Source organism: Gobio gobio (genome assembly GCF_949357685.1).
Source record: "Gobio gobio genome assembly, chromosome: 21".
NCBI classification, from domain to species: domain Eukaryota; kingdom Metazoa; phylum Chordata; class Actinopteri; order Cypriniformes; family Gobionidae; genus Gobio; species Gobio gobio.
In genome coordinates this window covers 14,764,887-14,792,269 of record NC_137117.1, presented here as the reverse complement: position 1 = coordinate 14,792,269, position 27,383 = coordinate 14,764,887, and the positions used below count along the sequence as shown (strand labels likewise).

General features: G+C 38.0%; 1 protein-coding gene across 6 annotated transcripts in view; it reads left to right on the top strand.

The window, feature by feature from the left end:
• LOC307118171 (uncharacterized protein) overlaps positions 1–27,383 on the top strand; it is a 57,208-nt gene that overhangs the window by 8,889 nt on the left and 20,936 nt on the right. For all 6 annotated transcript variants that reach the window (XM_079803673.1, XM_079803672.1, XM_079803675.1 and 3 more), the window contains 3 exons: positions 9,406–9,517; positions 12,397–12,487; positions 18,866–18,952. In XM_079803673.1, the coding sequence (XP_079659799.1) occupies positions 9,406–9,517; positions 12,397–12,487; positions 18,866–18,952 (290 nt within the window). The remainder of the gene's footprint in view (positions 1–9,405; positions 9,518–12,396; positions 12,488–18,865; positions 18,953–27,383) is intronic.

Below are 27,383 nucleotides of genomic sequence, written 5' to 3'. Positions count from 1 at the left end.
CTCAAAGAAAAGCTTAACTCAAAGTCTTCCAGAGTCGCGGCTAAAGCCGATTCGAAAGGCCGCTGTTCGCCAGCTTCTTTGTTTACGTGACGCACGCGGAACTGCCTCAACTTTGCCGTCATTTTGTTAAGCCCACCCACCGACTCGATACACGATGTGATTGGCCTGACCAGAGTTTGGTTTTTCCAGCTCGCAAGCCAACGGAGAGTTGCTAGACTACCCTGGCTGCAAATTAGATTTGCTGCCGCTAGGGTGCGTCTAGATTTCTAGGCTAACAAGATGGCCTTGTAGCTCTATATGGAGCAAATGAGCTGTTCCGCTGGGTCCTAAAGTCAATTTCTCTTCAGTATGCATTCAGATACACATGTAGACATTATAAAAAAAATGTTTGGTCATTTATAGGTTTTTCTATTTGTACTGAAGCATTCCTCATATTCCATTCATTCCTATGGGGGTCAAATTGACCCGAGAGGGAAGGATTTGTTACTTTTTTAAAAATTTCAACCACATAAACTCCTCAAGTCTAGTCAATTTTTTTTGTGCATTCGTGGTTCAAGTTATGACAAAAGTCCTACGGTCATAGACCACTCAGATGAACTCTCAATTATTATTATTATTATTTTTTTATTCAAAATGACCCGAGGGAAGGATAAGAGTACCCTTTCATTTTCATAATAAAAATTAGCAGCCAGGATATTCTTCAAAAAATACATGTACAGGAGAAAGTCATACAGGTTTGGAACAGCATGAGGGCAAGTAAATGTACTACTCCTTTAAAGTAAGAGGATCATGGCCTGATGTTGACGCTTGAGGTGAAATGTCAGACTGTGGCTTGTTATAAATGGTGTATTTGTTGTAGAACTTGGGGAATCAGTCATGGTGGGTGGGTTATTGATCTCTGTGGGAGGATTAGAGCAGCAACAGAGAGGACCATTAAAAACCTCTTGTGGATGGACTTTGAATAACAATAGATCTGACAAAATGCACAGTTTAGTTCTCACATAGTTTAGTCCTCAATAGAATTTTTAGTTTGACAAAACACTATGAATGGAAAAGCAAGTGTTTTAGCAGACAGCGACACTGATTACTTTGGAAGAGAGAATTGTTTCTTGATGTTTCTTATTCTCATATGTTTATTCTAGGTGTTTGCGAAGGCAAAACTCACTGTTAGTATTGTTTATACTTTTTTGTGATTCGGACATGAATAATCATGTGACTTTCTGATGAATGGTGTGCTATACTACCTTTCTAAGCAGTTACATTTTTTTCCTTCGACTATATTTATTAATGTATTTTTAGGTTGTTATGTACTGTACAGCTCATTGATATGGAAATACATCAAGCCCAAAAGACTGAGATCACATTGAAATTCTGACTGTCAAATGCTAATTCAAACCAGGAAACAAACTTTAGCACTAAGATTTTGAAAAATAGTTAAACAAATTAACGTTATGATGTAAAATGAAGAAGAAATAGGAAAGTTATTAAAATAATTAAGTTAAATATAAAAAAAAAATAGTGCTGTTAAATCGCATCTAACATAAAATTATGTATACCGATCAGGCATAACATTATGACCTAATATATCCTAATATTGTGTCGGTCCCCCTTTTGCTGCCAAAACAGCCCTGACCCGTCGAGGCATGGACTCCACTTGACACCTGAAGGTGTGCTGTGGTATCTGGCACCAAGATGTTAGCAACAGATCCTTTAAGTCTTGTAAGTTGCGAGGTGGGGCCTCCATGGATCGGACTTGTTTGTTCAGCACATCCCACAGATGCTCGATTGGATTGACATCTGGGGAATTTTGAGACCATGTCAACACCTCAAACTCGTTGTTGTGCTCCTCAAACCATTCCTGAACCATATTTGATTTGTGGCAGGGCATATTATTCTGCTGAAAGAGGCCACAGCCACCAGGGAATACCATTCCCACGTTCCTGTTGGTGCTTTTGGCGGTGGACAGGGGTCAGCATGGGCACCCTGACTGGTCTGCGGCTATGCAGTCCCATACACAACAAACTGCGATGCACTGTGTATTCCGACACCTTTCTATCAGAACCAGCATTAACTTCTGGAGCAATTTGAGCTACAGTATCTCGTCTGTTTGATCGGACCACACGGGCCAGCCTTCGCTCCCCACGTGCATCAATGAGCCTTGGCAGCCCATGACCCTGTCGCCAGTTCACCACTGTTCCTTCCTTGGACCACTTTTGATAGATACTGACCACTGCAGACCGGGAACACCCCACAAGAGCTGCAGTTCTGGAGATGCTCTGACCCAGTCGTCTAGACATCACAATTTGGCCCTTGTCAAACTCGCTTAAATCCTTACACTTGCCCATTTTTCCTGCTTTTAACATCAACTTTGAGGACAAAATGTTCACTTGCCGCCTAATATATCCCACACACTAACAGGCGTTGTGATGAAGAGATAATCAGTGTTATTATATCATAATGTTATGCCTGATCGGTATATATATTTTCTATGAAAATAAAATTAAGCATAAACAGAACAAATGCTCAGGAACAATTTACATATTGAAAAAGATAACACAAAAAAAATAATCTCTATGTTGACCATCTAAACAGCTCTGAAAGCTACAACTAGGTGGCAGTGTTGCATCAAACTGACAGATATAGACTACTTGTAAATTGCAGCTTAAAAAAGTTACTACGAGTTCCAGTGACCTCCAACTGATACTGAAGCATGGAATATGTTGATTCATCACACTGAGGTTCAAGTGTTCTGTTGAAAATACCTCTTTGTGATGCATTTCCAGAAGGATGTTGATAATAAGAATGTTGAAGTTCTCTTAAGCACGTCAGAGGTAGAACAAAGTATCTGTTATTTTTGACCACCTTGTTTATTTGGGTCAAATTTTTTTTTGCTTGATTCTTCCTAGTGTTTTAGACTTTAATAGCTTCAGAGGCTTTGTAATGCTTTTTACTTGGTGTTCACTGATACAAAGCATTAAAGATAAAAATAAAAAAGAGAGATTTGCAAATGGAAGTAGGTCCTTGTGATCTCTGCTATTAATTTTTAAAGCATCCCTAGAAAATGTTATAAAAAATGTGAGGCCACAGTTTGTGCTTTGATTGTTAGATTCTAATTGACAAGCACGATTTAAAGTCTCTTTGAATGACCTAAAGTGCACTTATAACTACATTGAGAGTTGAAAAGGGCTTTTGTGCAAAGGTCTGCACCAAAACAAGACATTGCCACAAATGTTGCATTTTATTTTCACCTTAATTCTTCACAAAGAGGTAAATCAAGGCCTCGTCTAAGGAAGAAAAGAGATTGGATTTCAAAAGCCAGAAAATCCAAATGAAATCTGAATGAAAACAACACCAGCAGCAGCAAATAAACGGCTGGGAGTTTCTCACACAGGTGCCTCAATTAGGGGAGCGGTATGAAAAATGCATGGCACCCTTACTAGCCTGTGTGTCAGCTATCTCTTCCCTTCCAAGTGTCCTCTTCCCCTATCTCTGACAAGTTGCAGTGGTAGGCAATCAGGGCCCAGAGCAACCCCCAGGCAATTTATCTCTCAGCCAGTCTAACACGAAGGGGCAAAGGGCTACGGAGCTCGGCAAAATGATAATGCCTTCTCAGATGAATATTGCATGTTGATCAGTAATAACTCAGCCAGAAAACTCCCCCGACTGCATGAAAAAGGAAAGAGACTTGCGAGGTGATTGAGCTCGTAGGAGTTCTTGGATGATGGTGTCTGTGATAGCGTGGAAGGATATGCTCCGTCACGTTTGCACCGTTGTATAGTTTTTCACATCTGTGACAAAACCAGCATTATGACAGTCATTGTTTATGTATCTCAGAGTTTCGCTTAAGCACTACACAACATACAGGCGGATAGAAATGTGATGCCTTAGTTCATTACCGCGTAGCTTTATTCCACAGAGACACACTGTAGTAGACGTTAGCTTAAAGTTGCTCTGCACACTGATGGCTATGCAGTGAAAAAAAATACTGATGGAGGAATTATGGGATTGTGCATTTCACTCTTGTCTGGGTCTTCTCATGAATCGGCTTTCCATCCGTAAGTAGTAGTTTCAGCTTAATTTTACCAACCCCTTGTGCGAATTAATAAACAAGACGACTACAAATCATAGCTCTGTGAAGTTTATTTGAATATAGAGTCCAGAATGGTTTATTAAAAAATAAAAGTGTGAGTTGCCTACAGAAGCAGTATTTTAGGAACATTGTACACTAGCATTCAAAGGTTTGGGGTCGGCAAGATATTGAATTGGTTTTAAAGTCTGCAATTATTTGATCAAATTTACAGTAAAACAGTAATATTTTGAAAAATTATTGCAATATATAATCTAATATGCTGGTTTCTTATTATTATCAAACAGTTGTGAGAAGTACAGCATTTATTTGAAATATAAATATTTTGTAACAATGTAAAGTCTTTACTCTCATTTCTAGTGCATCCTGAATAAAAATATTAAATAATAAAAATACTATATACCCCAAACTTCTGAATGGTAGTGTAGGCATATTTGCATCAATGCAAGTGTAGACATAATACATCCAATTGTAAATCTGTTATAATAATGGCAATTCAAATATGTGTGTGGAATTTTTATGCATATTTGGGCTGGTGCCCCACTTTGCGCCAGACAGTTTGATCATTAGCAACATGCTGATGTTAAACTGTATTGGAATGAACAGTTAGCCGAGTCTTATTTGTATGGTTTCTGCCTGTGTAGAGCAATTCAGATCAGTCACTTATGAGGTTTCATCTTTGTTACGATGCTGCCTTATAAGACAGTTGCATATTTAGGTAGGTGGCAGCAAGGCAGCTCACTAGGTTTTGGAACAGACCCATTATGTCCTGCAATATGACTACTTATTTTGTCTCTTGATATAATTAATAGCAGGTGTAGGTCCTAATAATATGTCAAACTCCAAGACTAATGTGATGGCAGACACTCTTGAGGACTCTGTTAAGACTTTTAACACAAACCTTACAGTCATCGTTAGTAGCAGCGCTTTTATCCAGATGACAGTTTTATTGCTTAGAGGTTGCTCTATCATGGAGATTTATGGGGTAGTTGGGATAGTATGAATTGAGTGGTCTAGTCCAAATTTTCTAAAGAGTCTTGATCGCTTTGTATGATGAACAGATTGAATTTAATAAAACAAACCTCTTTAGGAAGTTCAAACGTGCTGCGTAAAACAAGAATGAACCTCATTGGTTCTTGCAGAAGCTCAAACGTGCTGCATAACACAAGAATGAACCTCATTGGTTCTTGAGGAAGCTCAAACGTGCTGCTTAACACGAGAATGAACCTCATTGGTTCTTGCGGAAGCTCAAACGTGCTGCGTAACACAAGAGAATGAACCTCATTGGTTCTTGCTGAAGCTCAAACGTGATGCGTAACACGAGAATTAACCTCATTGGTTCTTGCTGAAGCTCAAACGTGATGCGTAACACACTAGAATGAACCTCATTGGTTCTTGCTGAAGCTCAAACGTGATGCGTAACACACTAGAATGAACCTCATTGGTTCTTGCTGAAGCTCAAACGTGATGCGTAACACACTAGAATGAACCTCATTGGTTCTTGCTGAAGCTCAAACGTGATGCGTAACACACTAGAATGAACCTCATTGGTTCTTGCGGAAGCTCAAACGTGATGCGTAACACACTAGAGTGAACCTCATTGGTTCTTGCTGAAGCTCAAACGTGATGCGTAACACACTAGAGTGAACCTCATTGGTTCTTGCTGAAGCTCAAACGTGATGCGTAACACACTAGAATGAACCGCATTGGTTCTTGAGGAAGCTTAAACGTGATGCGTAACACACGAGAATGAACCTCATTGGTTCTTGCTGAAGCTCAAGCGAACATGCTTGAGCTTCTGTTTACCACTACTGATGTGTGAGTTGATGAATGCTTATAGGTGAATAAAAGCCTAAATTAAAGCTGAAGTACTAAATATTAAGACATTCTGCAATTCCTGTAAGTTTTTCATTTAACCTTTTCGTTGTTGTAATGAAATGTATTTTGTAAGATTTTTGTGTATTCATCCGAAAAACTGCTAAAGAGAAGTATTTATAGAGAGTTATATCTAATGACTTTAAAGTGACCTTGCTTATTTCTGAATTCAAGAACTGTACAATGTATCTGAACTTTTCTGCTCCTACTGCATATACCACCCGTAAAGAAAATAAATCGCTAATGAAAACCCATGATTAGAGCCGCATTACAGCTTGAAGGCTTTTCATAGGGGTTTGGCTGTTCAGCTGTTGGAGAGCTTCTGGAATCATGAGAGAGGAACGTAGTCTGAAGTCCCTGTTAGCCCCTACAGCTCTGGCTGTTTTCAGTGCAATCACACACCAAGGAAGTAAGGTGAACAGCATATCATTTTACAAAGTGGCACATAAAAGCACAAGTGCAAAATTATATGTTAATGTGAGTTTAGATGTCATTCTCACTCATTTTTAGTATTTATTTTTTCAGTGTATCATTGGTATTTGTTTTAAAATGGTTATTTCCAAAAATAAATAATTGAAATTAAAATAGTATATTTACTTATATTCATTAAGTAACATATGAAATTCTTCCCCTGGGTCATTTTGACCCGAAACTTATAAAAAAAAATTATTAAACATCGAGGGCCTTATTTTAACAATCTGAGCGCATGGTCTGAAGCGCGTGGCGCAGGTGCACCTAGGGCGTGTCCGAATTCACTTTTGCTAGTTTAACTATGGAAAAAAGGGTCCAAAAGGGTTGTACGTAGTCTCTTAATGAGTCATGGGTGTGTTTTGGGTGTAACGTGCAATAAACCTATCATCTCCCATTCCCTTTAAAAGCCAGTTGCTCTTGCACCATGGCGGAATCGCTATTTACATGGCAGAATTTGCGCCTTTAGGTGCATATTACTTACGCACCCTTTAATCTTTAAAAAAAGGGCCCTGAGTGTTCATCTGAGTGGTCCAAGACCTCTTTTGTCATAACTTCAACCATGAATACACAAAAAAATTGACTGGATTTGTAGAGTTTATGTGGTTGTAATAACCAAATAGCCAGCAGCCATATCACTTTGAAAACCCAGGAGTGGTTTCCCACTGAAGCTAAGCAGGGCTGAGCCTGGTCAGTACCTGGATGGGAGACCTCCTGAGAAAACCAGGTTGCTGCTGGAAGAGGTGTTAGTGAGGCCACCCTGTGGTCTGTGCAGGTCCCAATATAGGAATGGGGACCCTATACTGTCAAAGAGCACCGTCCTTCGGATGAGACGTTAAAACTCGGTGGTCATAAAAAATCCCAGAATGTCTGGCCAAATTTGCCCATTGGCTTCAGTCCATCATGTATGGCCTCCTAATCATCCCCATATACTGTTTGGCTTCATCACTCAGTCTCCTCTCCACCAATAAGCTGGTGTGTGGTGGGCGTTCTGGCGCAATATGGCTGCCGTCACATCATCCAGGTGGATGTTGCAAATTGGTGGTGGTTGAGGAGATTACCCCCTTCCCCCTAGAAAAGCCCTATATAAATGTAACAAAGTATTATTATTATTAATATTATTATTATAAAGAAGTAACAAATTCTTCCCTCACAGGTCAATTTGACCCCCTTAGGAATTAATGGAATGTGAGGAATGCTTCATTATACATAGAAAAAAAAAATCCTCAAAATTAAAACTTAAAATGCTAAAAAAAATTAAAAACTATTTTATAATGTCTACATGTGTATCTGAATACATTCTGAAGAGATAAACTCATTGTCTTTAGGACCCAGCGGAACAGCTAATTTTTTTCCCATATAGAGCTATAAGGCTATCTAGAGGCAAGAGTCATGAAATATCATGTTATATATTGGCAGAGACGGCCAAATTGAGCCAATGTGAGATATTTTGAGCTGATTATGTATTGAAGAGTTATTTTGAGTTTAAGTTGAAAGAATGTGTAGAAATGTGCTTAAATAATATTATTTGTTGATAAAATCTAGTAATTTAAACGTAAAAAAAAAGCTCCACAAAAAATTGCATTAAAAAAAATAGAAAACATGCTTTAAGTACAAAATTATTTTTAGGGCTTTGAGTTATTTTTCAGGCCAAGATTTGTTACAGGATGCGAGGGAAGGATGAAGGTTAAGATGACAGCATATTTTAGTTAAACTCAAAGATAAATAATTTTATGTCAAATTTACAACCTTTGCCACTGAAAACCAAAGTGACATTTCAGAGAGAGAAAAAAAAAACTTGTTATAACTAACTGCGTGTAACAAAGTCCACTGGAAGGCAAGTTGAAGAACCCAAGTGCAGTCTCTTTATTATAACTTAAATCTTAACATAAATCAAAACAAAGACTTGGCAAAACATACACTCACCAACACAGCAGGTTACACATACAATAACAGACAAGGACACATGGCAAACATGAGGGCTAAATACACTGAGACAAATGACTAGACAAGTGACACCTGTGAACAGAGATTAAACAATGAACCAATGACAGAACAAGACACAAGATCACATGAGGGCATGGGAGTCACATGACAAAAACCAGGAAGCAAGACAGTGAACGTGACAAACTAAAAACATGAACATGAACCAACAAACACCCTGTGACACTGCGTAAGTGTGCACACCCTTTTATAATTGGGTGTGTGGCGGTGTTCAGAATAAACGAATCATCAAGCTCATGTGCGAAGTAGTAGTCACATTTTGTTCTTTTTACTAAGAAATTTCCTGTAAATTCTGATATTAAAACACAATTTTCACCGCCCAATTAATTCCCAATGGATAAATTCAGAATCTTCATTATCAAATATCAAAGTGGTTGTAAATGCTAAATACTCTGTTAATCTGTTTTGTGCTTGTGAGGCTGTTGGTTTTTATGAATGTTACATGGCCTCCCATGTTTATTTGGATGAGATCAAGAAGCTAATGTGGATTTTCTTGCTTGGCTCATTGCTTAGATGAAATCACGTCTGCCATGAAAGAACCTTCCTTTCGTTCTCTGTCCTGCAACTTAATGCAAACAGGAAAAAGAGGCTTAACATTGTAATTGTACCCTTGAACCTGGTGCCACTCAATGAGTGTGAATATGTTGCTGTAATGAGCGTCAGCCCAGCCGCCACAGCTCCCGTTATTTATACCTTTTTTTCTGTTTGCAACTTCAGCACAGCTAGGTTTATTAGGTAAAATGAAATCCCCATCCATTCGGGTTTTGTACAATGCAAATCAGCATGCATCTGGCCCTCCCTGGATCATGTATAGAGAGGTAATTAAGCACACAAACCTTTTATCTTCAAAATGCACTTGGAGTTTTTCATCACAGGCAGGGAGGGCTGCTGTCAGGAGAGGTTGTTTCAAGAGTTGCTCAAGACTGAATATGTGTGCGTCTGTGTAAATTTATTGTGTATTGTCCCCACAGATATTTTCCTCAAAAGTTTCCCCGTGCATCCAAAAGAGCTCAAGGACAAATTGTTGATTATAAATGAAGAGGAAGGGGGTCTCTCAGACGAGCATATTGCCTCTCTCAGGAGGTAAGAGATACATGGAGACTAAGCAGCCTGCCAATCTCCACACCTGACACAATAGTTCATTTCTTCACAAGTGGTGGTGGTGGATGTGTATTTTAAAGGGTTACTTCAGCGATTTAGCATTAAGCTTTGTATCAGTAGAAACCCGGTAGTATACCCCCCCCCCCCCCCCTCATATCCCCCTGAGACAAGAGATTTATGTATTTTATGTCTGGAAAAAAGCCTCCAATGATGCAAATATCGTCCTTTTGCAACATGTGAGGCTTTTTTGGCCAGAGCCTAGAGACCCTCGTTCGGCTCATCCTGTATTGAGCAGACATGTTCAGTTTTTAATTTGCAGTGTCTGTTCTCTAACTGAACTAAATCATTGTATTACTATAAAAATAAAAAAAGTGGTGCTCCGGTGGGCAAGAGATGTAACCAGTAGCCGTGGCTTTGGGAGGGGCCTCTTAGGGCAGCGAAGCAAGTGCATTCTGGGAGTTGTTGTCTTTCATCCATATGAGCCAAAAATACATTTTTCTGGCTTTTCTCAGCCTAGAAGGCACCAACTTCAAAAATAATTTCACATTTCTACTACATAAATGACCCAAATTTAAATACACATGCATCTTTCCAGCGCTGAAGTACCCCTTTAAGTAGGGCTGTTGATTAATTAACACATGCAGACTATTAAAGGGATAGTTCACCCCAAAAATTAAAATTCTGTCATTATTTACTCACCCTCATGTTGTTCCAAATGTATGAGTTTCTTTCTTCTGTTGAACACAAATTAAGATATTGTTGGTAACCAGACATTTGACGTAGCCATTGACATTCCTATTGTAGGAAAAAATACTGGTTACCAACATCAAAAGTACAGGTTTAAAACAACATGAGGGCGAGTTGGTGCTGGCAGAATTTTAGGGTGACAATCCCTTTAAGAGTGCCATGTCGTATTAGTTTAAAAATGTGTACAGGATGTTTGTGAAATTCCATTTTGGTCCAAGCTAGGGGATGCTGGTCTGGTGCATCTTTTATTGAAAATTACTTTCTGTTTTGTAGAAGACTTTATGGAACATCTTCAGTATGTCTGATAGCAAAATACTGAATTGATCATATTTGTTGTATACCTGGGAGAACAATGCACAGTTTTGTCTTCCTCAGTTTGTTTCTTTTTGTGCTTTATTTGTGTACAAATGATTTTGAAAGAAGTCTCTTCTGCTCACCAAGGCTGCATTTATTTGATCAGAAATACAGTAAAACTGTATAATATTATGAAATATTATTACAATTTAAAATAACTGCTTTCTATTTTAGTGTAAAACTAATTGTGTAAAATGTCATTTATTCCTGTGATCAAAGCTGAATTTTCCTTCAGAATCCTTCAGAAATCATATTAATATATGCTGAACTAGTAGTAAGAAACATTTCTTATTATTATCAATGCTGTTTAATATTGTTTTGGAAAGCGTGATAAATTTTTCAGGATTCTTTGATGAATAGAATAGAACATTGACTAAAGAACAGCATTTATTTGAAATAGATTTTTTTTGTAACATTATTAATGTCTTTACTGCTTTTGATCAATTTAATGCATCCTTGCTGAATGAAAATATTAATTTCTTTCAAAACAAATATTACTGACTCAAACTTTTGAACAGTAGTGAAGTAGTGTGTGATGATAAATTATACCATTTCATTTTAAGCACATTTATATATTAGTCTGATATTAGACTAGTCTTTTATGACCAGAATAGACAGAAATATTTCATTTAAAAAATTTTTTTAAGAAATATAATTTTTAATACCATTAAGAGTAATAACCCTAAAACCCTATACATGCATGCACATTTTCACCTCAAATATAAATGATTGAAAAAAAGATTGTCCATGTTATTAGTCAATGACCCTTTAAAATAAAATATTAATAAAAATATAGTGGTTGAGATCAGCAGACCAGAGTTAAATGTGAAAGAACAGTGTTTTGTAAGGTACTCCAGTGGTAGATGTAATGAAGACCACAGAGACCATGAGAAGTCACAGGCAGTTCATGTTGAGGAAGACACCATAGCGTTTCTTTAATGCTAATATAAAAGAACATATGCCAGGCTCTCTTAACAGAACAGCCTTCTTATAAAACTTTTATCTGATGTATTTGTGGAAAAGGAAACTATTGAGCTGCCCTGAGGGAAGCTGGAGAAATGCTTTCTCCTCTGCATTTTACTGCAAGACACATCCTTAGATGACTGCTGGAGGCCGACCTGCATGCGGGAGGCATAATCTAATGTACCTACTGAGAGATTTATATTTATTGAGCCAAATACGACGAATATCTAAGTGCGGCCACATGGGCTTCTGAATACAATCTTAATCGAGATGGTCCCAGCAGAAACTGCAATATTAATGATAGGTGGCTTTAGTTTGCTTGTTTCTCCATCGGAACATCCTTGGGCTCATGAAATAGTCAGTGTGGTATGGATTTGAAACGCACTAAAACGACCTGAACACAGGTCCATTTTGGAGGTGAGCTGGGTTCAAACAGGATGCAAGTCAGGAACATCAACTACCTGAGCACTTTATACAAGCTGACTGCAACTTGTCTTTTAATAAAGCCCTGTTCCCCGGGCCACTGGAAATCAGAGTAGCATGCGCCCTTTTCAGAGGACTAGATGGAGCGATGCAAAGAGAAAAGGAGGCAATCTTGGAGGAGAAAATAGGCTCGCCAGGCAGTCAACTTGTAAAAAAGGAACACGGGTTGTGTGACATCCTTTTAGAATTGTGCATGCTTAAAATGGGCATCCGTGAAGTATTTATGAAGCAGAGAGGTTGGACCGATGTAAAACGAAATTAGGGTAGGCATTTCAGTGCTTTGCCATGTATTCATTTGTTGTGTTCTTCATCAGATACGTGCCCACCGCGGATGACATTGAGATGTATAAATCGCATAAAGGAGACGTGACTGAACTGCATGTGGTGGACCAGTACATGATGGAGGTAAAGACATCACTCTCTGGTTAATCGCTGAAATAATGGAGCTGATAACAAGCAGATGTGATTATCACGTGATGTGCTGTTAATGACTAGATATTTTTGTCTCTGATATTTCGAATTCCTCTTTCTTCAGATACCTTTCCTAAAAATGCAACTTTTGATTATTAAAACAAAAAGTGTGTTATCATATTTCAGCATACTTAAAAATGCATAAAAAAGTAAGCCTACATTTTATCACATTATTTTCATAAAAATATAATATTAAATTATTTATATATTATAATCAAGGAATACCGTTTCCATGAAAGGGTGTGCATGCTCTGCAACAATGCTTAGGTAGGTGGTACGTGTCAAAGTAACATCCACACGGAAGAGAGTACCCAAGGTTTCCCAGCAGAACATTGCCCAAAGCATCACACTGCCTCCACCGGCTTGCCTTCTTCCCATAGTGCATCCTGGTGCCATGTGTTCCCCTAAGCAACGCACACACACTCGGCCATCCACGTGATGTAAAAGAAAACGTGATTCATCAGACCAGGCCACCTTCTACCATTGCTCAGTGGTTCAGTTCTGATGCTCACGTGCCCACTGTTGGCGCTTTCGGCGGTGGACAGGGGTCAGCATGGGCACCCTTACCGATCTGTGGCCATGCAGCCCCATACGCAACAAACTGCGATGCACTGTGTATTCTGACACCTTTCTATCAGAACCAGCATTAACTTCTGGAGCAATTTGAGCTACAGTAGCTCGTCTGTTTGATCGGACCACACGGGCCAGCCTTCGCTCCCCACGTGCATCAATGAGCCTTGGCCGTCCAAGACCCTGTCGCCGGTTCACCACTGTTCCTTCCTTGGAGCACTTTTGATAGATCCTGACCACTGCAGACCGGGAACACCCCACAAGAGCTGCAGTTCTGGAGATGCTCTGACCCAGTTGTCTAGCCTTGACAATTTGTCCCTTGTCAAATTCAGTCAAATCCTTACGCTTGCCCATTTTTTTCTGCTTCTAACACATCAACTTTGAGGACAAAATATTCACTTGCTGCCTAATATATCCCACCCACTAACAGGTGCTGTGATGAAGAGATAATCAGTGTTATTCACTTAATGTTACGCTTGAATGGTGTGTGTGTGTATGTATATATATATATATATATTTATATATACTGTATATATATATATTTATATATACTGTATATATATATATTTATATATACTGTATATATATATATTTATATATACTGTATATATATATATTTATATATACTGTATATATATATATTTATATATACTGTATATATATATATTTATATATACTGTATATATATATATATATATATATATATATATATATATATATATATATATATATATATATATATATATATATATTAAATATAATATTATAATATCCATTATAGTAATATAATCATATATATATATAATACAGTAAAACAATATGAACACAATAAGTACATTGTAAATATTTTTTGATGTAAGTACATAGTTAAGGACACCTAATATCAAGTGTGACCCAATTAGTTTTTGCATTACTGTTTGGAGAAAATGTGCTTAATATCACAATTCTAAATTAATGATGCAAAACATGTTTCAATTGCAAAATATAATTTCTTATTTTATTTGTTTTTCTTTTGGGGTTAAATATGTCTGACATGTTCTTAAAGTCTCCCGGGGAAAAATCTGTGTTCCCACGAAACCGCTGAAACCGACTCAAAACCAGTGTTAATTTCGTTGACGAATAATTTTCGTCATAATTATCGTCAACAACCTTTTTTCACTGACGAAAACGAGACTATAACTAAATAAAAACTAGTGTTCGATGACTAAAACTATGACGAAAACTTACTGTAATTTTCGTCAACAAATAAAAACGAGACGAAAATGTTAGTGAGGGTCGATTAGGGAAGAGATGGGGTCAGAACTGATGTCCTGTGTAACAGATGCGCACATTTGATTTGAACGTGCTGATCTAACCGCTGGAAAACACGGCGCTGTTGCGCTTCTACAGGCTCACGCATCCCCAATACAGCGCTCCAGAGCGGTTCACAATCAATGAATAGCGCACATTTATGCCACGCAATTGTATATGAACTAATGCTGAATGATGAATAATGACAATGTTTACTTTGGAATGGAGCTTGAATTGTATTACAATTTAACTAAACTCATTAGATTTTAGGAGACAAAATCTACAGTAGATTTAGTCGACTAAAATCTTATGATATTTAGTCGACTAAAACTAGACTAAAACTAAAAACAATTCAGGTGACTAAAATATGACTAAAACTAAATGGCATTTTAGTCAAAAGACTATGACTAAAACTAAATCAAAATTTGCTGTCAAAATTAACACTGCTCAAAACTACTCAAAACGATGTAGTATACATGCCAGACCAGTATGTGACGCTGTAATTTTAACACTAAAAACGGAGAAGAAGAGTTGTGGCTAGAAGGGGTACAGCAACGGTCACAAGTGAGGCAAACTCTCACAATGAAATAACAATAAATAAATTTGCTGCTAACCAGATTGTGTTTTATTAACACCTACACCTACCCCAACCCTAAACCTACCCTTACAATAATGTAAATACAGTGATTAAATTACGCAATATTGATGTGCGCATGACCAGTGGGCGTAGTTGTATCCCTTCTAGTTTTTACAGTGCGGGACGTGGTGTGATGACACCACCGTTTCACAAAATATACAGATTGGCTGTATACACGAAAACGCAAGGGTGTCGGTTTCAGATTTATCCACTCTGGGACGGTTTCAAAAAATACAGTTTTAAGGCTCCTAAAACGCCAGATCCCTCTGGACGAAACGCTGATACGATAACATTTTTTACAAAATTAAATGTTTAAAGATGTCATTTTGGTGATCAAATATGAGTTTTAAGACTTAAAACAGGCTTCATGAGATTCATCCAGACGTTGTTGTTGACATTTATGAGTATTAATCTGCATTTTCTAGTTTGTACTAGTTTTAGTACTAGTACAAAACTAGTTTTCTAGTTTTGTTGTTTGGAGCCCATTCCGATCATATGTAGATTCTCATGTATTGGTTCCAAATCTTTCATGTATATTAGCCCGCATTATACATTACCTACAGATTCTGGAGTCAGTCGGCTTATTTGCGCAGGACCATGTTTTCATTTGTCTAAGAATTCTTCTGATCCTCATTATGTGAAAAATCCATGAGGGGATTTAATTTGACAGCTGTTGGTTTGAATTCTTAACCTTCATCTTCACACTGAAAATGAACCACACGACTTGATAAAGGGATTTTATAAGAGAATTTAGCAGTTGCTGTCTTCAGAGGAATCTTTAGTAATTTTAACAACCATGGACATGCTGTTTGTGATGCATTCATCAGTCTATTCCAAAGGTTTGAGCTTTGAGGCTGGGATTTATAGAAGTGATTTTTTTTAGTCTTTCACGATTTTCTGCAAATGTCGTTCCCGGATAATGAGCCCTGCTTAATGATATATTTCAGGAACACCTTCAGCAGTAGTCACTTAAAATGCATCAGATATGTGAGATACATAATACATAATCATGTCAAATATAAATGTCTTTACCTTGAAATATGTATATGTGTATGTCTAACGTGAGGGAAATACATTATTTGTTGTATTTCAGACGATATCTGGGAACCTGTTGAATGTTTCATGAATATCCGGTCATATTTCACCCCAAAATCAAAAGACTAAAATGATAAAGTATGTTCTGTTTAACAAAAAACAGGATTATTGTGTTTTCTTTTAGTTTTTTTGTGCATTGGGGCATTATTTTCATGAAAATTAAGCCAATTTCCTACCAAATTCTCAAGAGCATAAATTATTCATTACATAACAAATATATATATATTTTTATATATAAAATTACTTAAACATTCATACATATTTGTTGTACCACCTATTTGTTGTACTAACAAAATATAATAAAAATAAAATTGAGTTATTTTTGCATGTAATACTGTATTACAATAATGAATTAAAAAGTAAACTGTAAAAGAGAATTTCCCTTAATTCTCATGAAAATAATGCATCAAAGTGCAAAGAAAAAAAAGTCTACATATACTAATATATTTGAATTAGTTTATCAATAAATAAATGTATTGTTACTTCATGATTCCTATGCATTAACATGTAGAATCCTACTGTAAAGCGTTTAAAAGGGTCCTAAAATATACAATAAAATAGATAATTTCTTGGTTTTTGTTCGCTTTTGATTTTGTTACGAAATATAAGCTGGATTTTTTTTCCACTTATATTTTCCACTATATTTGTGAGAATCACCCGTATGAACCAAAACTGAAAAAAAAAAAAATGTTTTTTACTGCTTGTTCAAATTACTTATTTAAAATGAGCTAAAGCAACACAATCGCTATACATTTTGTCCTAACTTAATTTGATTGTGTTCAATCCACTTAAATATAAGTCAAATTGAAGTTTGCTTAATCCGTTTGTGTTGTGATTACATTAATGATTTGTGTTGCTTTAACTGAAACTGGGCGGGGCTTGTTAGTTCCCAGCATGCTTTGCATATGGTTAAATCAAGAGAGGGTAAATGTGGTTACTTTATATGAAAAAGTGTTATTTTATGTATTTTTGAGCAAGATGAGAAAGCGGGAGACTTGATTGTGTTTAATAGTGTTTAATATTCAATGTTGGAATTATTAGAACAATTTAAATTGGAGAAGAGTGGAGCATTTGCTTAGACTGTGGACTAAAACAACTAATGTCAATGGCTTTGCTGAATGATCTTTTAATGCTTAGCATTTAAGATGCTAATGTGTGCCATTACTAGTTTGACATCTAGCTAGTGCAGTATTATAATTCAGGTGTGTAACATTAAAGGTGTCATGAACTTGCTTTTTTAATATATTTATACTTTTGTCTGCGGTGAACTTTTGACATTCGAGTGGTTTTTAGATTCAAAAACATCATAATGAATAAGTAATAGGCTACTTTCTTCCCTGGTTTTGCGGCTCTCTTCTGCACGCTCTGATTTTATGGGCGTACCGCACTGAAGACCTGGAAGTAAACGCCCACGGCTAGGATTGGATAAGATTTGCATATTTAATGAGCTTCGGCTCCCCGCGAGTACACCGTGAGGGATTGTTTTGAAGCATGAGGGAAAACGCCAACCGAAATACTTCGTCCCACTGGGCTCGCAAAACGTCTTTATCAAACAAAAATAATGATTTATCTCTCATCCACCCGCGATTGATTGGAATGTTATTTTTTATTACTTGGCCTGCCCGATCGTTGGATATAAGCTCGAACTGTGCATCACACACACACACACAGACAGGCGCGCGTGCCAGTGCGTTGCAGACTGCATGATCAAAACTTCTGCGATTGTATTTTCCCTTCAAATATCAAGTCAAGAGAGTGAACAACGCGCATCAAGAACCACAAATAAAGGATTCTCCAGCCTTTGACCCCGTGCTAAGGTATGTTAAGTTAGACACGTACACAATCAATAGATCTATATCAAACGATCTGTAACAATGCAATAATATCACATATAAAAAAACATGTTTTACTCACATTAGTGTGTTGCTACATTGATTCACGTAATCTCATCCTGTCTGCAAATCCAGTCTCTTGTTTACAAACGAATCCGTGATCAGAAATGAAGGAACAAACGCAAAGTCTTCCCCACGTGAGCTGGATATTCATTCAAATTAAAGTTCATCCATGCATTCATAACATTGGAATCCGAATGAAGCTTATGTGGTTTGTTTAGAAATTCGATGCGGTTTAGATATCTCTGTAGGCCTATGTCATGTTAGTGGCAGGAGTCGGTGGGCGGGCTACAGAATCAGGCGTTGTTCTTCTTCTGTTGAGGCGGTGCTTCACTACACTCGGACGTCATAGCCGGGCACATTCTGAGATCGATCGTTTGCTGGGCCTGGTGTCAATAAAAGCTTTTCTTTGACTAACAAGGAAGTTTTCAGCTCTGAAACTTACAGCATATTCTTATATTACCATGACCTTTAATATATCAAAAGCTCAAGGGAAAGTGGAATTCTCAATTCATCACCCCTTTAAAATATATGAAATTGAAGTGGATGAACGATTATATGAAATTGAATGCCTGAATCATGTCAGGGAGCCATATAAAATTCGCTTAATTGGGTCACTTAAAATGTATTCAGTGTATTATGTTGAAGTTACATGAACAAATTATGTTTGTTTAACTTAATTGATTCATGTGGGACCGATGTACACAATTAAATCATGTAAATCCAACAGGCTTTTTTTTTCAGTGAAGCTGAACATGTGTGAAGGTGTTGCTGCATATCTCTGCGACATTGTCCAGGCCATCTAATGATATATCACCTCTTCCTCAGATGTGTAACATCCCGAACCTGAGCGCCGGCCTGGACCTGCTGCTCACGCTGAGAGAGCTGCCCATCTGTATGGAGGACCTCACGCCGGTCAGACTCGCATTACAAACACCTCATATGCACCTGTCAGTCATGCTCGTGTCAGCCTGTCTTGGTTTCTCTTGCCTTTTGCCTCTCTTTTTATCTGAACTCTGCTGAATTACCCAACAATAGGGATCATTCGGAATACGCCGGCAATATAGAATGCATTTATTTTTTCCAGATGATACAAGAAAAGAGGGGCACTCTTGGATGCATTCATTATTACTTTTAAGTTTAAGTAGCGTGTGTGTGTGCATATATTCATTTGCATGTTTGTGGTTGTGCAGGCATTTGTTTTGCACTTAGCACTGCACTGATGATTATGATTGACAGAAGGAGAAAATGAAAAGTTTGTTTGTGGAAAAACAATCTCATGTGAACTCGAGTCTCACAGTACGCCTGGAGGAAATCAGTATTGAAGCTTCGCAAAGGTGGCTCCTGAGGCACACAGCTGAACGAAGGGGGGGAAAACAAAGAGAAAGAATAAAAAGCTAATTTACTAATGCAAAAGATAATCTTGGCAGACAGCAGGTGCTTGGAAAAAATAAATGAAATGGACTTGAGGTGAAAAAAATATCATGCATTAATACAGAGGGGTTCTGTTCCCAACGAATCAGCACTTCGAGTGGGCTGAAGGAGTTTCTAATGGCAAATTTCCTCCAAGTCATTTATTAGTTAGAGAGAGGTAGTGCCGGGGAGAAGATGTAGCCCAAAGAGCACTCTGAAGGCTTTTTCTACCTGTGAGTAAAAAAAAAAAATGTAATCCCTCGTGTACTTTCAATACATCTCAAAAGTTCGTTTTTATTCGAGTCCCTCATACCCACCTGGCTACTCTATTCTGCACCAATAATACATTTCTCTCTCACGTCATGTTCACTCAGTGCTCTGAAATCCCTCTAATGAAGAAATGTAAGTGTTTGAAAGGTATGCAGAGACACAGTGACATTCATCTTCAGAAGCTTTTCTGTGTGAACGGATGATTATATACTGGACGAGGGCTGGAGGTTTAGGTCAGTAAGTGTGGAGGTCAGAATCATGGATGTATTCGGGGACTTTTCCAGAGGTTATGGGTGTTATATGGCATCGAAATAGGCTTGACTCAGCTTTTGGGTGTCAGTAAGGGCTTATGTTTTTTCCCCTCAGGGAATTGACAGCTATTTTAGCCGATGTTGCTGTTCTGTCCACCTTGCTCTGCTCGGCGGTGTCACCGACTGTCGTCAAAGATGCCGGAAGCAGTAGTCATTTGAATCTTTTGAACGAATATGTTCCCATTCATTTAGTTTGATAAACCCGGCTACTTTATTTATTTAGACTCTCATCTTTCAAAAAAGCTGAATCTAAGGTTGTGATGGCATCACGTTGACTGATTAAATGCTCTATTTTAAAATGTCCATGACTGCAATTTTCATAATGTTCCGATTGGGCCACATGTAATGCTGTTTAATAAGCTTTGAGTCAGTATCAGCTGGAATTTGCAACCCAGCATTTTACCTTTATAATGTGACATGTTTCGGTAACATTTTACAATTAGGTTTACAGTAAGATGAGTTAACATGAACTAACAATGAAAAATAATTCTAAATAATTTATTAATCTTGCTTGATTGTAAGGTCACCATTTACTAATACATTATGAAAATCAAAAGTTGTATCTGTTAATATTATTTAATGGACCTCAGCTGACATGAACTAACAATGAACATTGTATTTGTATTAACTAATGTTAACAAATATTAATAAATACTGTAACAAGTTAATTTGATCATAGTTAGTTAATTTGTATTAATGCATTAGGCAACATTTACTAATGGCTAATGTTGCCTTCACACATTGTAAAGTGTTACTCATATTTAACCCTCTGAGTGTTTGGCATGGCAATGGGTATGACAATGTTGATATGTTTAGTTTTGGAGGAATAGATCTGCTGCTGTTATTGCTGCTGCTGCTTTTATTGCTGCTGCTGTAAGTTATTGTCATGATTCCAGCCTGTGTTTCCCTGTCTTGTGAGGACTCTTTTGTTATTTCCTGTTTTGTCCTTTGTAGTTTTCATGTAAATTAGTTCTCCCAGGTGTTTCCCATTTAGCCACTCCCTCTTGTTATCTGGTTAACATTGTTTCCCTGTGTGTATATACTGTATACCCCAGTGCTTCAGTTGTCGTTTGTCGGTCGTTGCTCCTGTATGTGTGTTCCTGTCGTTGCGTTTCTACCTGTTTTTGAATACCCTTGTTCTTGGATTTACTTTTGATGTTGTTTTGTTATTAAACCGTTCTTGCTGCACTTGGATTCTCACTCCGCTTCATCCCTACTCACACTCATTTATTGCTGTTGCTGTAGGTTATTGCTGGTGCTGTTTTTATGGCTGCTGATGTAAGTTATTGATGCTGCTGTAGGTAATTGCTGTTGCTGCTTTTATTGCTACTGCTGCTCTATGTTATTGCTGTTGCTGCTTTTATTGTTGCTGCTGCTGTAGGTTATTGCTGCTGCTGCTGCAGGTTATTGTTGCTGCTGCTGCTTTTATTGCTGCTGCTGCTGTTGGTTATTGCTGCTGCTGCTGTAGGTTATTGCTGCTGCTCCTGCAGGTTATTGTTGCTGCTTTTATTGCTGCTGCTGCTGTTGGTTATTGCTGCTGCTGTTGGTTATTGCTGCTAATGTAGGTTATTGCTGCTGCTTTTATTGCTGCTGCTGTTGGTTATTGCTGCTAATGTAGGTTATTGCTGCTGCTGCTTTTATTGCTGCTGTAGGTTGTTGTTGCTGCTGCTGTATGTTGTTGCTGCTGCGTAGGTTATTGCTGCTGCTTTTATTGCTGCTGCTGTAGGTTATTGCTGCTGCTGCTGCAGGTTATTGCTGCTGTAGGTTGTTGTTGCTGCTGCTGTATGTTGTTGTTGTTGCTGCGTAGGTTATTGCTGCTGCATTTATTGCTGCTGCTGCTGCAGGTTATTGCTGCTGCTGTAGGTTATTGCTGCTGCTGCTGATGTAGGTTATTGCTGTTGCTGCTGTAGGTTATTGCTGCTGCTGCTGATGTAGGTTATTGCTGCTGCTGCTGCTGTAGGTTATTGCTGCTGCTGCTGCTGCTTTTATTGCTGCTGTAGGTTGTTGTTGTTGCTGCTGCGTAGGTTATTGCTGCTGCATTTATTGCTGCTGCTGCTGCAGGTTATTGCTGCTGATGTAGGTTATTGCTGCTGCTGCTGCTGCTTTTATTTCTGCTGATGTAAGGTATTGCTTCTGCTACTGCAGGTTATTGCTTCTGCTCCTTTTATTGCTGCTGCTGCTGCTTTTATTGCTGCTGGTGTAGGTTATTGTTGCTGCTGCTGTAGGTTATTGCTGCTGCTGCTTTTATTGCTGCTGCTGCTGCTGCTGTAGGTTATTGCTGCTATTTTTATTGCTGCTGCTGTAGGTTATTGTTGCTGCTGATGTAGGTTATTACTGGTGCTGCTTTTATTGCTGCTGCTGCTGCTGCAGGTTATTGCTGCTGATGATTTTATTGCTGCTGCTGCAGGTTATTGTTGCTGCTGATGTAGGTTATTGCTGCTGCTGATTTTATTGCTGCTGATGATTTTATTGCTGCTGCAGGTTATTGCTGGTGCTGCTTTTATTGCTGCTGATGTAGGTTGTTGCTGGTGCTGCTTTTATTGCTGCTACTGCTTTTATTGCTGTTGCTGTAGGTTATTGCTGCTTTTATTTCTGCTGCTGCTGTAGGTTATTGCTGTTGTTGCTGCTGTAGGTTATTACTGCTGCTGCTACTTGTATTGCTGTTGATGTAGGTTTTTGCTGCTGCTGCTGCTTTTATTGCTGCTGCAGGTTATTGCTGCTGCTGTATGTTGTTGTTGCTGTAGGTTATTGTTGCTGCTGCTGTAGGTTATTGTTGCTGCTGCTGTAGGTTGTTGTTGCTGCTGCTGTAGGTTATTGTTGCTGCTGCTGTAGGTTGTTGCTGTTGTAGGTTGTTGCTGCTGCTGTAGGCTATTGCTGCTGCTGCTGCTGCAGGTTATTGATGGTGCTGCTTTTATTGCTGCTGATGTAGGTTATTGCAGCTGCTGATGTAGGTTGTTGCTGGTGCTGCTTTTATTGCTGCTGCTGCTTTTATTGCTGTTGCTGTAGGTTATTGCTGCTGCTGTATGTTATTGCTGTTGCTGCTGCTTTTATTGCTGCTGCTTTTATGGCTGCTGATGTAGGTTATTGCTGCTGCTGATTTTATTGCTGCTGCTGTAGGTTATTGCTGCTGCTGCTTTTTTTGCTGTTGCTTCGGTTATTGCTGCTTTTATTGTTGCTGCTGCTGCTGTAGGTTATTGCTGTTGTTGCTGCTGTAGGTTATTACTTCTGCTGCTACTTGTATTGCTGTTGATGTAGGTTTTTGCTGCTGCTGCTTTTATTGCTGCTGCAGGTTATTGCTGCTGCTGTATGTTGTTGTTGCTGTAGGTTATTGTTGCTGCTGCTGTAGGTTGTTGCTGTTGTAGGTTGTTGCTGCTGCTGTATTGCCGTTGATGTAGGTTTTTGCTGCTGCTGCTTTTATTGCTGCTGCTGCTGCTGCTGCTGCAGGTTATTGCTGCTGTATGTTGTTGTTGCTGTAGGTTATAGTTGCTGCTGCTGTAGGTTATTGTTGCTGCTGCTGTAGGTTGTTGCTGCTGCTGCTGTAGGTTATTGTTGCTGCTGCTGTAGGTTATTGTTGCTGCTGCTGCTGTAGGTTATTGTTGCTGCTGCTGCTGTAGGTTATTGTTGCTGCTGCTGCTGTAGGTTATTGTTGCTGCTGTAGGTTATTGTTGCTGCTGTAGGTTATTGTTGCTGCTGCTGCTGTAGGTTATTGTTGCTGCTGCTGCTGTAGGTTGTTGCTGCTGCTGTAGGTTATTGTTGCTGCTGCTTAGGGCTGCACAATTCATCGAACCGCAATTGGTACTTAAGATACATGCATTAAATAAAATGCATTTAAGAAACATGCTATTTGTGCTGAAAATGTTATAGCACAACTTTATTTGGACCCCAAGAAAAGGTCTTCCATTGTTAAGAGTTCCCAAAACAAGTACCTAGAGTTCTGTTTCCACCACTGCTATTAAATCCATGGGATTGTCTGACATGGTTGACTTTTTAAACCTGTAACATTAAGGCGGATTTAGACACCATCTGACAGGCTGGGTGCTAGGGTGGAAAATTGGTCTGGCTTAGAGTGGGGAATACTGAAGAGCTCTCTAGGTGTGTTGTGCTTTGTCTAAAAGCTGTCTGAGGAATGCTAACTCCTTGTGGCATTGTGAGCTTTTAGTAAACAGAGAGTGTGCAGTGTTCAAAGAGCTTATGAGGTTAGCGAAACAGGAGTTTGAGAGAACCAGAGTAAAAAATTCAAGGAGATCACTCATTTGGAGTGTTGGAAAGAGGCTTAGCTGAAGTTTCCACTCACTGGGACTTGATTAGCATAGCTAGCTTTGGTTAAATTAGTATTTAAGGGTGTGAATCACCAGGTAGAAATGAAGGAGAGGGCTCAAAGGTAATGGATTGAGGCTGAGGTTACGATGGAAACAGATGAGCATATGGTCTAATGTTTTGTCTCATAGATCGTAGACGTCAAATCAAGCTGTGTGAGGACTCTTTCTTTCAGATGCTCTCTCCGCTGTTGCTCTTTACTCAGGGGTTCAGTACACCTGCTTGTTAAACGGGTTGGAAAATAACAAACTAATACCGCAAACAGCAGTGGCAATTAATGCTGGCAGCTCACAATGCCTTTCGCAAACTCCTTTCAGCCTAACCTGTTTATCTTGGCTAAATCACAAGGGCTTTCCCCCAAGTGAACCATAAACTTGTCACTTGTGGTATTAATAGGAATGTTAATCAGACAGCTGAAATGGATATGGTGTATCTAATTTGGTGAAGTTAATTGGAAGTAATCCAGTGTGGTTCTGGGAATATTACACATTCAGTCTGTATCCTGATCCACTGAGTTTTTATCAGGCTAAACCTAATGCTTTATTTCAAGACAAGTGCAATGGTGTGAAGATTTATGCATTTTGGTATCTGTACATCACCGTGAAATCATGTGACACCATTTTCCAGCATGAAACATAATTTTGTAGTCCATTTTGATTGTACAAAAAATGTTTAATAGATACTGTGTATTTGTTTTTAATGATTTTATATTCTGACCAGTGAATCACTTGGAGCATTCATTCATTCGTTCGTTCGTTTGTTCATTCATTTGTTTGTTTGTTTGTTCGTTTGTTCGTTCATTAATTCAATCATTCATTCATTCTTTTTTCTCTAAAATGTTTTTATAGTATTCATAATTTTATCATTATTGCTATTATTATTTTCTTTTATCACAGTAGCCTTTATTGCATTACCCAACATTAATTTACTGTGTTAAAGGGATAGTTCACCTAAGAATTTAAATTCTGTCATCACCTACTTAGCCTCAAGTTTTTCTTTCTTCTGCTGAACACAAAAGATGTTTTTTTAAAGCATGTTCAGACAGTTGACGGTAGCCATTGACTTCCATAGTAGGAAAAAAAACACTATGGAAGTCAATGGCTACTACCAACATTCTTCAAAATATCTTCCTTTGTGTTCAGCAGAAGAAGGAAACTCGTACAGGTTTGGAACTGTGAGTAAATGATGACTATCGTCAAAGTGATAGACAATTAGCATATAGTTTAGATTGGCGGTATGGCAACCTAATTCAGGAATTTAGTCTGATTCAGGGGGAATCAGAATGCCAAATCCTGACTGAGGAGAGGAGGAGCTGGGGATGGAGGAGGGTAATTAGTAGGGATGCCACAATTGTCAATATAATATTGAACCGTTCAGTACGGCATTCACGTTCAATACGTGCTTGTGAATTGCGGTTTGGCATTTACAGGTAATTAATTATTTTTCTACACATTCTATAATTTGCCTCCGTCCCAATATACGGAACAATGCGACATACATTCACCTCAGATGTTAGTGGTAGAGTTATACTCACTGAACACTATAGATATTCACAATCATGGAAGTTCATTATTTGCATGCGTTTTAAAGCCTTGCCGGTTAAACATTTCATTTGCGTGCTTATGCACTGTTTTAACGTGCTTTTCTGAGCGCGCACACTAAAAGCCTGCCAAACACGTGATTACTGGACTAAGTAGTCGTCTTACTGCGCTAATACTGTCAAATACACACATGGTTAACATAAACACAGTCGGTTATGTCTAAAGTGAAAGTAAAATTGGCACGTCTGTATATTAGATGCGTGCAGGTCTTAAATTGACAGCAGCGCAGCCTAGTGAACATGCAGCCGTTTGTCCTTAAAGGGACAGTTCACCTCTAAAATTGTCATTATTTACTCTCTAATGTTGTTCCAAACCTGTATTCATTTTTTTTCTAAATATATTTTAAATTCTTCAAAATATATTTGATCTCCAACAGAACTTTATTCAGGTTTAAATCAACTTGAACTTGAGTAATCCATGACAGAATTTTCATTTTTGAGTGAACTATCCCTTTAATGTTAATAAAACAACAAAAGACAAAGAGAAAATCACTCACTGCTCTTGACTGAAAAACTTTAATACAGAAGCTTTAATAAGAATCAATGTGTATTTTATAGTGAAGTCTATGTAGTGTTTTATTTTTACATTTATTCATTCAATTTCATACTTATATGCTGCTGTACAGCTCTGAGCTGCCAGTGTTAATCTTTATATATATTTATTTTATATTATACTATACACTAGGAATGTGTACATGGTTTTTTTTTTTAAGTAAAGTTTTAATTTTAAGTAAGGTTTTTCAAGTCTTTTAAGGAAAATAAAGAAAGAGTATTGCAATAAAAAATAGTATTTTTTATCCTTAACCTCTGTCTGTTCCTGTCGCCTAAGAATAGAATAGCAAAAAACTAATGTGACAAGCCATCAAAACTGAACCGAACTGAAAACCGTGGTTAAAAAACCGAGATATGTATTGAACCGTGGACTAACTGTATTGTTGCATCCCTAGTAATTAACTCTGGAGAAACACGATAGCAGCTGATAATAGGCATCGTTTTCCTATAGGTAGACGTGATCAGCTGACAGTCAGCTGATGCGAGCTTGACTAACCTGCCAGAACTAACGTTATATGCTTGATTTTTGAGTGAAATATCCCTTTAACTACCTTTTGGAGGGGAAGCATTACAAACAACAGTAGCCTGAAACAATGCTGAAAATACTTAAAGGGATAGTTCACCCAAAAATAAAAATTCTGTCATCATTTACTTCATTACAACACAAAAGAAGATATTTAGAAGAATGTTTGTAACCAAGCAGATAGAGCAACCATTAACTACAATAGTAGGGAAAAAAATACTATGGTAGTCAATGGTTGCTCTATCTACTTCGTTACAAACATTCTTAAAAATATCTTCTTTTGTGTTCAGCAGAACAAAGAAACTCATGCAGGTTTGGAACAACTTGAGGGTGAGCAAATGGTGACAGAATTTTCATTTT